This window comes from Patella vulgata, chromosome 6 (genome assembly GCF_932274485.2).
Source record: "Patella vulgata chromosome 6, xgPatVulg1.2, whole genome shotgun sequence".
NCBI classification, from domain to species: Eukaryota; Metazoa; Mollusca; class Gastropoda; family Patellidae; genus Patella; species Patella vulgata.
The window spans coordinates 60,762,909-60,778,870 of NC_065884.2; the positions used below are offsets into that span (position 1 = coordinate 60,762,909).

The 15,962-nt window shown below is 39.4% G+C and overlaps 1 protein-coding gene across 3 annotated transcripts in view; it reads right to left on the bottom strand.

Annotated features, from left to right (window-relative positions):
• Positions 1-506: 506 nt before the first annotated feature.
• The window catches only part of LOC126824517 (cannabinoid receptor type 1A), a 39,348-nt gene continuing 23,892 nt past the window's right edge, over positions 507-15,962 (bottom strand). For 2 of the 3 annotated variants that reach the window (XM_050553759.2, XM_050553763.2), the window contains exons 2-5: positions 8,306-8,470; positions 6,540-7,165; positions 4,098-4,232; positions 507-1,220 (exon numbers count right to left, since the gene is read on the bottom strand). In XM_050553759.2, coding sequence (XP_050409716.1) covers positions 969-1,220; positions 4,098-4,232; positions 6,540-7,157 — 1,005 coding nt within the window. In that variant the 5' untranslated portion in view covers positions 7,158-7,165; positions 8,306-8,470 and the 3' untranslated portion in view covers positions 507-968. Of the gene's footprint in view, positions 1,221-4,097; positions 4,233-6,539; positions 7,166-8,305; positions 8,471-15,599; positions 15,662-15,962 lie in introns of those variants that run through there. The other variant, XM_050553760.2, reaches the window with a different exon arrangement.

Genomic DNA, 15,962 nt, shown 5'->3' on the forward strand with positions numbered 1-15,962 from the left:
AGAAATCTTACATCTTCTTCAACAGGTCAATTATTCATATGTACCCCCCCCCCACCATCCACTCACTTCATTTAAAATATACTCTTGTGATTATTGGTCACTCATGTGATGTGTGTCTTGTCCGCGGGTTTGTCTTTTTTTGTATGCGCCGTGGACTGTTATAAGTTATGTTCAATAATTATTTTACAAAATATAGTGGTAATTGTAAACAATAAAACATTAAATAGGTTTAATATAGCCGCCAATTTGTCGCTGGTTCTAGATTCGCCTTCGCACCTTGTTGACTCCATGTGTATCGGCTTCCATAGTTTGTTGTCTTTTCTTTAAAAAAATTAACAAAAACGCGGAACAATAGTACCAATAATAGGACTTTAAACAATAACATAACAAGTATGGGTTTAAACAAAAAAAAAACAAATAACCAATGCGAATTTGTTGTTAAGACAAAGGACTTTCCTAGCCAATATTAAAAATAACTTTCGTACTTTGTCTATTCCAAAAATAAGAGTTAGCAATTGTTAAGATTAAAAGTCTGTTTTTTTGTAGAATTTTCTCACAAGTATATCCTCATTATAATAGTCAGCAATGCTCAAGATTACAGGCACACGTTTTACACTGTTTTCTTGATTTACACACTCATGCATACTCTGTCTGGACAGCAGTATCTTTGATATAAGGCCAAAATTCAGCGAAACGGAGCGGGGAAACCATTTAAGGATATTTAGTTTCGCATTTGAGTAATCACAGGTTTAATGTCTTGCTGTAGTTCCTTTAATAATTTATTCAAGATGTCAGCGCCCTGTTTACATTTAATTTTGTCTGGTTGTATCAACCCCACGTGCACAGGGAGAGGGGTTTTACATAGGCTAAGCCTGTTCCCCAATCCCATTCAGACATCCTGAATAAAAATATTGCTTATAAAAAACCCCCAAAAAACCCCACGATCTCCTTATCTGACACGACATTGGTCAAACTTGGCCTCGTGATTCCTCCTTCCCGTCGTTCTCTGTTATACTGTTCTCTTGTATCGACTTCCGGCATGTAATTTTCGCACACATAGATTTGATCAAACCCATTAAGCAGGCTCTATGTTTTTTGTTGAATAAAACATACATGATAGGATTTAACAAAGGACTTAAAAACAACAGTGCCATTGTAATGGAATGATCCAAGCGATCTTGACTTTTTATGTTGTAGATGACGTCATATAATACTCGACTCTGAAATAAAAATTATAATTGTGTAATAAATTTCATGCGTTAAAAAGGAGTAAATTTAATCAAACTTTCGTTTTGTTCTGATGGCTTAATGGTTTACAGCGTGCGCGTTAGATTATTAGGTTTGTGGTTTCGATTTCCCGCTTGCACACGACAAGGGCTAGGATTGCCGTCCAGCCTCGTAGGTTTTCTCTGGTTTCCCCGTAGCTGCAGACCCCTACACACAAGCGAATAATTGAAATAAATTTGAACCATATGTTAATCCCGAAATGACCTGGTTTATGTCGAGTGGACGTTAAACCCAACTTCTCTATTTCTCTCGCTCTGTTCTGGACGTAGATCAGTAATTTTTGTTTTATTAGTGTGACGTCCGTGCCTTCCTTCAGACAGGGACCATGTATTTTGTAGCACGCATACTTGTGCTACAATGTTTACGAGAAAAATGAAATGGGATTTAACCGTCCTGTCCTACTGTTCTGTCCGGACTGAGCTAATGAAGATGGGCACACGCCATGCAGTATGCTGTGAAGTAAATTTTGCCCGGATAGCAGCGCTACGGCTTACTCTTATATCCAATTCCAACTGCCAAGGGATCTTTTACGTGCACGCCAATGTTACACTAGCTACGAGCACGTAAATAAGAACGCTGAGATATACTGATGTGCTAGTTATTAGCTACGATTGGATGCCTTTAGTTCCAAGTGGCAAACCCAATTTCTTTATTAATGTATGTACCATCTTAAAAATAAGTTAATTTTATACTATTAGTAATTATTACACATACGCAGTCCAATCTACCGAAACAACATTTATTTATCAGCAAATATTTACATTAAAGTAAATCAAGCGTTGTTTTTATCAAAATTGATTCGGACGTTCATAATTACGCCATAATACCTACTGCGCAACTCTGATCAGATGGGTACTTTGATTGGCTATTGCACACGACGCCCCGCCTTTATGTGTGTACAGATGTAAATTTAAAATGTCGGAAAAAGCAATCTACTGTTGCTTTGATTTAAAAAGAGGGGATTTGTACCCGTTTCAGGTAGGATTATATGCTTAATTGTAGATGGGTGTGGCAGAAATATTATAAATAACAATAACCAATCGTTGTTTTGATTAAAAATATTGTCAATTTTGTTAACAAATGCCGGGTGCGAATCGCTCCAGCATGTGCTACATTGAAGACAATGGCCTCATCTCTTATCTCGAAACACGGAGGGTTGAGAGATTAAGGTTTGCTATCTAATGTTACACGGGATCTCGCCTTTTCGTTCCATCATAACGACTAGATAGCTGTCCTTGTCGGGCACTCCGTCTTTCAACAATGACAATGGGAAACAACGCAGGGAAATCCCGATGAACTTTCTCGGCCAACACCGGGAACGAACCCGCGATCTCCAAGCCAGCGAGCCAGCGTCTTACTCACTTTTGAGATAAGAACGTATGTGTGTTACAAAGACATAAATCATCTGAAATATGGGTCATCATCCTACTGTTAAGCACAAACTGGGATAATGGAGACGGGCATGTATGCTATGAGGGAAATTGATTCAGTCTTTTCGTTCACGGAATCTAGGCTTTCGGCCCTTAAAAAATTCGCCCTTACACTACTGACATGCACACCAACGTGTACACGGGAACGTGTTTGTTGGACCGTCCGATCGACTAGACTCTTACCCGACCATCTGTCTTAAAGCTCGCTGGAAAATGTCGAGGAACGCCGGGATCGAACCGGGGCCTTCTGGTTAGTTCGCCAGCACAATAATAACTTAGCCACCGTGACTCCCCATTGCTTTGTAACACACATACGTCCTCTTCAGAGTTTTCGACGAAAGAGTATGTGTTTTACTAAGAAATGATCTCCAGACGAATGTAAAAAGATGACAGTTATGAAACATTTATTCATAGAGCTGTGTTCTGTTAATGCCTAAACCCCATTCCAGTTCTTTTCACCGAGTTCATCGTGATTTTCAGTCTTGGTCCCCCTTATCAATGATGCAGGATATAGGGGCTGGTAAAAGGGACAATCGTTCGGTGGGACAAAAAACCCATGTTCTGTATACACGTAAGCGTGCACGTAAAAGACCCCTTGGCAGTTGAAATGCGATATAAGAGCAGGCCATAGCGCCGCTGTCTGGGCAAAATGTCCCTCATAGTTCACTGTATTGCGTCTTCATTAGCCCAGCTGGAGTAGAACAGTAGGACGTTAAACCCCATTTCATTTCTGTGATGAATAGTTCGACCGGTTTACTTTTTGTAGAATACCAGTTGTCGGGGGTTGTTTTATTTTCACGTCAACCTCGGTGTTCACCGGGCTCCGGTGTTTCGTTCCATCCATCTTCAATCGAAGGTTTGATCTCGCTTTAACTACGTACATATTATCAAGGCCTTCACGTAATACCGTGCATATTTCGGAAATAATTTCGATTGGGTAATCACGCAGCTTGTGAGCCTATCAGATACCTCGATCATCGCGAATACCAAGTCTCGCGCTTTCCAGCTAAAATGTTTTACCTGTGATAATCGAATTGCAAAGTTCAAGGTTCGTTCAATGTCAAGGTTTCCGTGAACGGCGTGGAGGTCGATATGTCACAACCTCGATTGGACGCTACTGTTCACGTTTCTACAGATAACGTAGCTATAAGTTCGGGAATTATAAAGTAATCTAACAACGTCCAGATGTAGTATAACTCACAGTCGTTGCTTCAGGAACATGCGTCCCATCCGAACGACTAGACACTGTTCCTTGCCAGGGCCTACATCATGCACCATACTAATATGGGGAAATCACGCTGAAATATTGTCAATCAGGTAATGAGTGAGAGTGCGGCTAAATTTACTGGGAGCACATTAAATAAACAAATATGATCTTACCAAAAATGGACCGTATGTTAAAACGTAGACCAGTGATACCACTAACGTAACGGACGTAATCGCCGTTCTTTTATTATTTAATACTGATGACATCTTAGTCGGATCGGAATGACCAACACTAGCAGTTTTGCGAATCTGAAATCAATCGTTAAAAAATATTTATAAATGCATAGTTATAGTTTATCTTCTATTTATCCTAGCACAACATTCTGGGAGGTCGTAAGATTTTATTTTGATGTAATTTAAATTACCAAGTCGCGTCCGGTGTTAGGGGGTGCAAATTACCATCTGGGCTGCTCTGGGATATAATATCCATCTAACTATCTTCTATATAAATGGTATCAAATATGTGGTATCAAATTAACCAGCATGACACTGTGAATTTTTTGGGCCATCGAATTTGGGCACCGGGCCAACTGGGACTGGACCACCGCCGAATAACGCTTCGTCGTCGCTCTCCATTGCACCCTCACGTGGTATCAAATTAACCAGGATGACCCCATGAATGTTTTAGGCTATTGAATTTGGGCCCCGGGCGAATTTGGAACCTGGGTGAATTTGGGCCCCGGGCGAATTGGCCACTGGCGAATAACGCATCGTCGCCGCTCTCTGCTCCCACATGGTATCAAATTAACCAGCATGACACCATGAATGTTTTAGGCCATCGAATTTGGGCCTCGGACGAATTTAGGCCCCGGGCGAATTTGGGCCCTGGTCGAACTTGGCCTCCTGGCGAACTTGGCCCCGTGTGAATATGGCTCCCGGCGCAGCTGGGTATCCTGCTAGTTAATTACTAATTATGCCTTCCCCTACGTTCAGATTTGGGGATCACGTGGCTAAGTGGGTAAGGCGCTAGCTCGCTAGCCTGGAGGTCGGGTGTTCGATCCCTGCATTGGCCGAGAAAGTTCATCCAGATTTTCCGGCGTGGTTCTCCCTTGTCAGTGATGCAGGACGGAGGGGCTGACAAGGAAAGCTGTCTAGTCGTTCGGATGGGACGAAAAACCGAGGTCCCGTGTACACATTGGCGTGCACGTAAAAGATCCCTTGGCAGTTGGAATTCGATATAAGAGTAGGCCGTAGTGCCGCTGTCCGGGCAAAATTTCCCTCATAGCACACTGTATGGCGTATGCCCGTCTTCATTAGCCCAGGTTAGGAGCAGAACAGTAGGACGTTAAACCCCATTTCATTTCATTTCATTTCATTTACGTTCAGATTTACAGTTCTACTTAAATATGAGTACGTTATAACGTTGATTCGTTATAATAATTAAATATGTTTAGTGTGTTGCATATCTCATCATTTACTGTTTAATTTCTCCCGTCAAAAGTCAAAACCTAGTAACTCACTATTTTTTTTTTTATTAAATTTGAGTTAGGACCAATTTGTAGTTACTAGGGTAGGTACTTCCTGTTGTTGTACTAGATATTCCGATCTATTGATTTTGTAAGCAGTTACACTCATGACACAACCTAGCAACTTCCTTCATTTGCCTAGTATATGCCACAGAAAAACCCAATAACTCAATAGTCAAATCAATTGATAACCTGGGCTTTAATATTCATTCATTTCGTTTTCCTTTGTTTTCTCAGAATAAGAAAAAACATGAGTTACTAGGTGTTGCCTTTTGACGGGAGATTTAAACAAATTTAGTAAAATAGCACAATATTATGACATCTCGTGTATGGGTGCTAAAGGAGTGTTTGTCCCTGGTCGCTGAGAATCCTTGCCACGCCACTGGACGTTTTTACACTAATCTTTGTCCCACTTTCACGTATACACGTATTATAATAATAATTTGCTAAGCAAATCTCGTATATATACGCTCATATATAATCATAAACTATACATTATCTGATTTCATAAAAAAATAACAATATATTAGAGCAGTGGTTCTCAACGGCACACCCTGGAACACGTGAAAAAAGTAGCGGGACACCTGGCTAAATATATATGATAAATATTTGAATTTAGTAAAGTAAAAACATGATACGTCAGACGGCATACAACCGTAGACAGAGACTAGTCATACACACATAGGATGGCTCAAATCCAATAAAGAAAAACACAGCTATGAACTTATCAGTAGACACCAGGGAATACTCAATTGGGATCACGTGGTTTTTCGCATTTTCTTAGTCTGTGCACACTTAGGAAGATCTCGCGAAACAGTTGTGTGCCGCGGCAACGGGTTGAGAATATAAGCGTCAGATAATTAAATTTAGTTCTTCAGTTCAGACTCAATGTAGTTCACCCATATTTTTTTTTTATAAACAATATTTATTCAGAAACTGAGGGGATTGGGGAACAGGCAAAGCCTATATAAACCCCTCTCCCGGAGATCACCCATATCAAAATAGTAAGTGCAGGAGGACCACGCTACACCTAGTTATAGCCGATATAAGGAGCGATTGTTTCTTTATATTTTAAAACAAAATATATTACCTGCCCAACAATTGAGATGTTGAAGAAAAGAATGACTATCACTGTCAATAATCCAAACACTGATATGATACCCAGGATGCACCTGTGAAATAAGCCGCCATCACCAGGAGTAAAGTTATAAGCACAAACCATGTTTGAAGAATAGTAATAATACGGTGACGCTAACCCCACCAACGGAAACGTCACCATAACCAGAAATAAAGCCAAAAATCCCACAAGGCCAATTTTCACTGATTTCGCATTCACGTGCAGTCTGTAATAAAGTGGTCGCACCAAGGCTAAATAACGACACCCAGACATTACGACCACAATGCCCGCAGACCAAATTACGGTAATCGTTCCTAACCATCCGAATATATCACAGGTTATATTTTGTAACATCTGACCACATGATATCCATGACCCTATCCACATAAAGGTGTACAACAAGGTCGATATCATATCATTATAGGTCAAAGTCGTTACCAATAAATGATCAATTGTTTCTGTCAGCACTTTCATTCGATTTAAAATAAGCAATGAAACTGAATTGAATATTAACGTCAGCACTAGCAATATCGGGAGTTCTGCCTCCGACAAGTCCAAAATGCAGTTAATATCCGTTGTGTTGTTTTCCATTTTTCCTGCTGAAAAATAAAATTAAAATAAAATATTAAGCCCGAGCGGTGATAATGGAAAGATCTACAAAAATAGCGACGGGCATTCATAGGATTTGGGTCACAATAAAGTAAACTTCCAAATGGACTTACTGATTCAGACAGCAGGACCGGATTTCGAATGTAGAGACGGGGTGGGTGACTTGGCAAGCGTGGTGAGTTTTCAGAGGAAACTCATACAGCAAAGTCGACTTAAATTTCCTTCATAGAACACTTTACAGTGTAACCCGTCTTAATTATCCCAGTTGGTGCAGAAAAGTAGGACGTTAAACCACATTTCATTTCATTTTGCAGATCATAAGGATGTTTGCTCTGGTTCGCACGCCCTCTTGATTTAACTTTTGATTTCAAAAGTTCAGGAACAAACCTCACAATATCCCCAAGCGCCAGAACCAAACTGATCAAATAAATTCGTCACGTAATGATATGACCTTATAATTGATAGTTCAAATCACTTAGATATTCACTATAAATGTATATGTTACATCAAAAGGTCTGTTTTAATAACAAACGAAAAATATGAAACGATAAACGCAAGAAAAGGAAACGTGAATTTGACACGTGTATATAAATGAAAATATAATTTACATTAATACTAAAATCTGGGTTAAGAGTGCGACTAGTCCTATTGTCTTACATGTCCACTTTGTTTCACTAATTATAATTTTAAATAAAATAGTTAGAGTGTCATAGCGGCATTTTTTGGTAATTTCCGACATGTTTCAACTTTATACTCGGACGTCATGTCGGCGGAAGTGTTAACCCGGAAACTAAATGAAATGAAATGAAACGGGGTTTAACGTCCCGTTTTCCTGCAACGACTGACGACTATAAGGGAAATTTTGCCCAAGCAATACGGCCTGCTTTTATTTCGAATTCAAACTGTCAAGGGTTCCTTTACGTACACGCCATGGGTTTTCGTACCATCCTTCTCAAGCCTTTCGTCCTGCACAAACGACAAGGACAAACCGCGACAGAAATTCCCGAGGACCTTTATCGATCCCGAGACCTTCTAGTGAGCGAGCCAACGTCTAACTCACTGAGCCACCGCGGTTTTCGGCTGTGAAACCATATCCAGTAATCCGTGAAATAGTTGGTATATATTCTTACCTTTCTACAGTCTGGTTATATATCCCACGAGAAATATACAGATACACATTTTTCAATTTATTGTTAAGTCTATTCGACAAACATCAGTGACGGACAATCTATATGGTCTTTGGTATTTAGTTGGTAGTATAAAGAACTGAGTATGTTCGGCCAAGTGTACTGCACCTGCAATGGAAATAAAGAGATAATTATTTGACCACTGTTGCTGAAATGATCATGAATATTGCGGCATATTGACATTTGGGAAAGGTATTCTCACTCACTCATTCTATACACCCGGAGACCATTTCTCATATCCAGTCCACAAGTATCGCCATTAGATAATGTACCTTTTCAGCTGCGACAACAATGATTCAAATATCAGAATTTCCGTCAAGTAATTTTATTCGCGATAAAACAAAAAATGGTCAGATTTATGGTAAGTTTTATGACTCTGTGTTCTTTGTTAATTCTGTTAATATTGACCGTTTATATGAAGTGTTTGTTTTGCGTTCCAGTTTAGATCTACCAATAGATTGTCATCCGCAGTAAAAACAATAATGGGTTGAATATATATAGATATTGTTCTGTCATAAAAACAACAGTAGACTGAATATATAGATATTGTTCTTTTATAAATATACATTTTATTGATTTTCTTGACAATATGTGTACAGTTATCGGGTCGTAAGCGAGTAAGAGGACATCAGGCACACACAAAGCGCCATGCCACGTACATATTAATTTTTAATTTATTCTGATGTCATTTTGTTAGTAAATACAAAAAAAAGAAGAAAAAAAAAACCCACCAAAAAAAACAAGGAAGCTGATCGAATAAAGTAAAGTCTAGAAAGTTGTACCAAGGCCATGAGATAAAAAGGCCATATGACGATTATCGCTCAAGGCGCTTATTTTGACAAATGTATTTATTTGAGCCTTCGCTCCTCGAGATCAGTTATGTTTCGTGATCCGACATGTTTTCAATGGCACCTCATTGCCAACTGGACTATATTGTGCCAATATTTTTCGACGTACAGTTAGTTTTTGTTTACATGGCTAATTGCATCATTAAACACAGTTGTCATGGTAATATACCTTTAACTATTTTATACTTTGTGATTAATCCCTTTTAAAAATGTGATTCGTAGTTTGTGAGAAACTGCACGGTCTTTTTAAAAGTGTGGTTAGTAGTTTATGAAAGATCCCTTTAATAGTGTTGTTCGTAGCTTGTGATAGATCCTGTTGAAAGTGTGGTTCGTAGTTTGTAAAAGATACCTTTAAAAGTGTTGTTCGTGGCTTGAGACAGATCCCGTTGAAAGTGTGGTTCGTAGTTTGTGTAAGACTGCTAGATCTGTTTAAACATGTGGTTCGTAGTTTGTGAAAGACATCTTTAATAGTGTTGTTCGTGGCTTGAGACAGATCCCGTTGAAAATGTGGTTCGTAGTTTGTGTAAGACTGCTAGATCTGTTTAAACATGTGGTTCGTAGTTTGTGAAAGACCCCTTTAATAGTGTTGTTCGTAGCTTGAGATGGATCACGTTGAAAGTGTGGTTCGTAGTTCGATCTCTTTAAAAGTGTAGTTCGTATTTTGTAAAAGATCCCTTTAAAACTTGTGGTTAGTATGGCAAATCAAAATCAATAAATCATGGATTGATTTCTGTTCAGAAGCTGCACAATCTGTTCAAATTTCAAAAGTTCCCATCAAAATTGCGGTCTGTAGAAGGTCCACAAGCATTAAGGCTGTGGTCTGTAGAAGATCAACAAGAATACTACCAGTAGCAAGTACCTCTAGGTCCTCTAAGGGTTTTAAAAGGGTTCGTAAAGAAGGGGAAGTAACCCCGAGAGGTATTATCTGCAGTTGTTGAAAAAAAATGTCGTGAGATTTACGAACTCATCGGCAACCACATATTGAATGAAAGTTTGTATATCACAGCGTTTCAGATAGTTATACAACACTAGGATGATGGATTCTAAATGAATAAGCCCGTTGGAATACCTAATGAAATGAAAGGGGGTTGAGTATCCTATCTGACTGCTTCGACTGTGTTAATGAAGAAGGGCATACCCATGCAATGTGCTATGATGGCAATTTTGCGCTACTCTGATATCGATTTCAAACTGTCAAGCTTTTTTTTACGTGCATGCCAACGTCTACGCGGGAACTCGGGTTTTAGTCCCATTCGTATGGCTAGATACTGTTCTTGACAGACCCATCATCCCGCAACACCGTTACTGAGCTACTGGGGTTCCCTAGATTACAATCTGTGCTGGACTTCATTGTCCCGATGAGTGCAGAGAAGTGAAGCGTTTAATATCAATTGAATCTCATTTCCCTAACCTAACTGAACTATTTTAAATTTTATATTTATAATATTGATTATTGGTATTTGTACTTTATTAAAACAGTAAATGTATTGTTGTAACCACGAAGATAAATATTAATGTGTTTAATGTCATCAATATAAAATTTTTTAATTGACAAACTGTATGGTAACTAAAAGGTCAGAATCTCTGTGATTGCTGAGAAATACAGAATGGCAGTGTGGTTATATGTGATACGTTTATTTGAGTAGAGGTGGTGAGCAGTCCGGAGATTCTGTACTGCACTGTGGTAGTTTAAATAGGGATTTACATCCTGTTCTGCTACGAAAGGGATAATGAAGACGGACATATGCCATATAGAGCGCTATTTTACCTGGACAACGGCACTATGGCCTACTCTTATTTTGAATTCCAAATGCCAGGGGTTCTTTTACGTGCATACCAATGTGTACACGGGAGCTCGGTATTTTATCCATCCGAACGACTGACAGTCCTTTCACCCTGTACCACTGATAAATGGGAACCAAGTCGGAAAATGCCAAAGAACTTTCTCTTCTAACACCCGGCTCGATTATGGCAGGGGGATCACGCGGCTAAGTGGATAAGACGCTGGCTCGCTAGCCTGGAGGTCGGTTGTTCGATCCAGATTTTCCGGCGTGGTTCCCCCTTGTCAGTGATGCAGGACGGAGGGCCTGACAAGGACAGCTGTCTTGTCATTCGGATGAGACGAAAAACCGAGGTCCCGTGTACACATTGGCGTGCACGTAAAAGATCCCTTGACAGTTGGAATTCGATATAAGAGTAGGCCGTAGTGCCGCTGTCCGGGCAAAATTTCCCTCATAGCACACTGTATGGCGTATGCCCGTCTTCATTAGCCCAGTTCGGAGCAAAACCCCATTTCATTTCATTTCATTTCGATGGCACCTTCGGGTTAGCGAGCCAACGTCTTATTCACTGAGCAACCCCGGCTCCCCAGGGTAGTCGAACCTTAAAATAGAACCTGTGGTATTTGTTAAGCCATGTTCACACTTGTCAGGAATAGAATGTTCGAATCACAGTATTGCCTGTCAGGGGCCTCGGGATTATTCAAACCCGGTTCCCAGTTGTCGGGGACAACTTTAGTCTTTCGGATGGGACAAAAAGCGATGACCCACCTAATTATATCACATTTATAGACTCTCCAAAAGATACCTTTAAAAGTGTTGTTCGTGGCTTGAGACAGATCCCGTTGAAAGTGTGGTTCGTAGTTTGTGTAAGACTGCTAGATCTGTTTAAACATGTGGTTCGTAGTTTGTGAAAGACATCTTTAATAGTGTTGTTCGTGGCTTGAGACAGATCCCGTTGAAAATGTGGTTCGTAGTTTGTGTAAGACTGCTAGATCTGTTTAAACATGTGGTTCGTAGTTTGTGAAAGACCCCTTTAATAGTGTTGTTGGTAGCTTGAGATGGATCACGTTGAAAGTGTGGTTCGTAGTTCGATCTCTTTAAAAGTGTAGTTCGTATTTTGTAAAAGATCCCTTTAAAACTTGTGGTTAGTATGGCAAATCAAAATCAATAAATCATGGATTGATTTCTGTTCAGAAGCTGCACAATCTGTTCAAATTTCAAAAGTTCCCATCAAAATTGCGGTCTGTAGAAGGTCCACAAGCATTAAGGCTGTGGTCTGTAGAAGATCAACAAGAATACTACCAGTAGTAAGTACCTCTAGGTCCTCTAAGGGTTTTAAAAGGGTTCGTAAAGAAGGGGAAGTAACCCCGAGAGGTATTATCTGCAGTTGTTGAAAAAAAATGTCGTGAGATTTACGAACTCATCGGCAACCACATATTGAATGAAAGTTTGTATATCACAGCGTTTCAGATAGTTATACAACACTAGGATGATGGATTCTAAATGAATAAGCCCGTTGGAATACCTAATGAAATGAAAGGGGGTTGAGTATCCTATCTGACTGCTTCGACTGTGTTAATGAAGAAGGGCATACCCATGCAATGTGCTATGATGGCAATTTTGCGCTACTCTGATATCGATTTCAAACTGTCAAGCTTTTTTTTACGTGCATGCCAACGTCTACGCGGGAACTCGGGTTTTAGTCCCATTCGTATGGCTAGATACTGTTCTTGACAGACCCATCATCCCGCAACACCGTTACTGAGCTACTGGGGTTCCCTAGATTACAATCTGTGCTGGACTTCATTGTCCCGATGAGTGCAGAGAAGTGAAGCGTTTAATATCAATTGAATCTCATTTCCCTAACCTAACTGAACTATTTTAAATTTTATATTTATAATATTGATTATTGGTATTTGTACTTTATTAAAACAGTAAATGTATTGTTGTAACCACGAAGATAAATATTAATGTGTTTAATGTCATCAATATAAATTTTTTTAATTGACAAACTGTATGGTAACTAAAAGGTCAGAATCTCTGTGATTGCTGAGAAATACAGAATGGCAGTGTGGTTATATGTGATACGTTTATTTGAGTAGAGGTGGTGAGCAGTCCGGAGATTCTGTACTGCACTGTGGTAGTTTAAATAGGGATTTACATCCTGTTCTGCTACGAAAGGGATAATGAAGACGGACATATGCCATATAGAGCGCTATTTTACCTGGACAACGGCACTATGGCCTACTCTTATTTTGAATTCCAAATGCCAGGGGTTCTTTTACGTGCATACCAATGTGTACACGGGAGCTCGGTATTTTATCCATCCGAACGACTGACAGTCCTTTCACCCTGTACCACTGATAAATGGGAACCAAGTCGGAAAATGCCAAAGAACTTTCTCTTCTAACACCCGGCTCGATTATGGCAGGGGGATCACGCGGCTAAGTGGATAAGACGCTGGCTCGCTAGCCTGGAGGTCGGTTGTTCGATCCAGATTTTCCGGCGTGGTTCCCCCTTGTCAGTGATGCAGGACGGAGGGCCTGACAAGGACAGCTGTCTTGTCATTCGGATGAGACGAAAAACCGAGGTCCCGTGTACACATTGGCGTGCACGTAAAAGATCCCTTGACAGTTGGAATTCGATATAAGAGTAGGCCGTAGTGCCGCTGTCCGGGCAAAATTTCCCTCATAGCACACTGTATGGCGTATGCCCGTCTTCATTAGCCCAGTTCGGAGCAAAACCCCATTTCATTTCATTTCATTTCGATGGCACCTTCGGGTTAGCGAGCCAACGTCTTATTCACTGAGCAACCCCGGCTCCCCAGGGTAGTCGAACCTTAAAATAGAACCTGTGGTATTTGTTAAGCCATGTTCACACTTGTCAGGAATAGAATGTTCGAATCACAGTATTGCCTGTCAGGGGCCTCGGGATTATTCAAACCCGGTTCCCAGTTGTCGGGGACAACTTTAGTCTTTCGGATGGGACAAAAAGCGATGACCCACCTAATTATATCACATTTATAGACTCTCCAAAATATAGCAAACTTAAAATAACCAGGGACTCATCTAGTTATATCATACTTTCCACAGATGTTAGAAAACCAAAACCCGATAAACCAGCAGTGAGAATTACCATACCATACCAAGGGAAACTATCATACCATCTCAGAAGACTCCTCACTCCAACAGGCATCCAGGTCACGTTTACAAAAGGAAGGACCCTTGACGACATCCTTAAAGCCAGTCGTAAACTAAGTCGTTTGTACCTGTGGCAGCAAATATATTGGAGAAACGAGGCAGCCCCTTGACAAAAGAATCAGCCAGCACAAGTCCTCTACCACCAACTCGGCCGTGAGCCAACACCTACAATTCAACCAAGGACACAGAATAAAATCGTATACAACTCTGGCAGCCAACCTTCCTGTAGAAAAGACCCGAAAACTGATCGAGGCGATATACATCAAAAGAAACAGTCCAGACCTCAACCGCGACACAGGGATATTCCTGCCAAGCGCTTATATAACTCAATATTGTGTTTTTCTCCACACCTACTCATTCGTTAGTACTGTGGACTAATTATTTTGTTTTTTTCCAAGTAATATTATCCTCGTTATCATATTAGACATTTAATCACCACACATAAGATGGTTATTATAAGTTCCGTTATCTATATATAATACGGTAACTCATGCATTTGTATTGTAGTTGCTATTCCATTATGTCGATAGTCTTGTATCTGTAACCTTAGCTACTTAATTGCTTAACTTTACTTAATGTTTTCAGTTAACCCTGGTTAATTAGTCTTTGTAGAATATCACCCCTTTGATCTTGTTGTTGTCCTGTATGGTTTCATGAATTGTTGTTATAGGTTTTCTGTATAAATCGGCCTCATATTTGTTTTGTATTACTGTATTAGCTTGATAACGCTGAGCGAATACTTTTCGAAATGTCGCCCAAATAAAGACGTAGCTGTTTTTCCATAAGCATGTGTTATTGTTTATTGCTCTATTCAGTTACTAAATGACTCTCAAATATTATTACATCATACTTAAAATATACAATAAAAACATTTAGCAAGTTTTGTGCAATGCGTCTATTCATAGTAACATACTGTAGTACTATCGGACTTCTTGTGCTTGTTTCTTTCATGATCGGAATAACACTACAGAATAAATGGTTCTTTATTGCTAAGCTATAATGGCTTTGACGGTTTCTCGTTCTCAATAATAATAGCTGCTTGGAATATCTGGAAGAGCTCTGATCAATCTCGCTCTATGGCCTGTTTTATACGCCATAATTTCTGCATGTCTTAGATAGCCTTGACGCTCATTTACATCCCAAATATGGAATAAACCTCCTTATTTCACAAGACTAAAGGAGAAAACATTGCCTTATTTGGTCTACCAACTATAGGTCAATTAACAGATAGACTTTGATGGATATTTTGACAGTGGTTATGATTTTACCAAAATATCACTGTTTTTTTATGTATAACTATATATTCACGCTCATTAAGTACGTGTGATTTGACTCTATAGACAGAGTGAAGCAACAATTTTTCAAAGAAACAAAATTGTCTTAAGGACCAAAGTGTTACAATACCAACCTGGCGTTTCTTCTGCTGCTTATTTTAATTAGTATATATAAAATAACCAGAAAAATAACCATACAGCCATCTTATTATAACATATCTAAAACAACAAATTTAAAATAAACATAGACTCGTCTAATTAAAACATATTTAAAATAGCCGTATACTCACCTATTATAAATTAAATATAAGCACTGTCTTAATAAGAGAAACTTGTATCTTTCAACAAACATATCTCAAAGATTTTGCATAAAAATCTGATTAAAACACGTTCAATGTAGCTTACATAGTCAAATCAAGTCAAATAGAAAATTATTATAGTTTTTTCTTGCAAGTGGCATTCTCAAATTGCTTCTTTTAAGTCTTAAAATGCTTTGA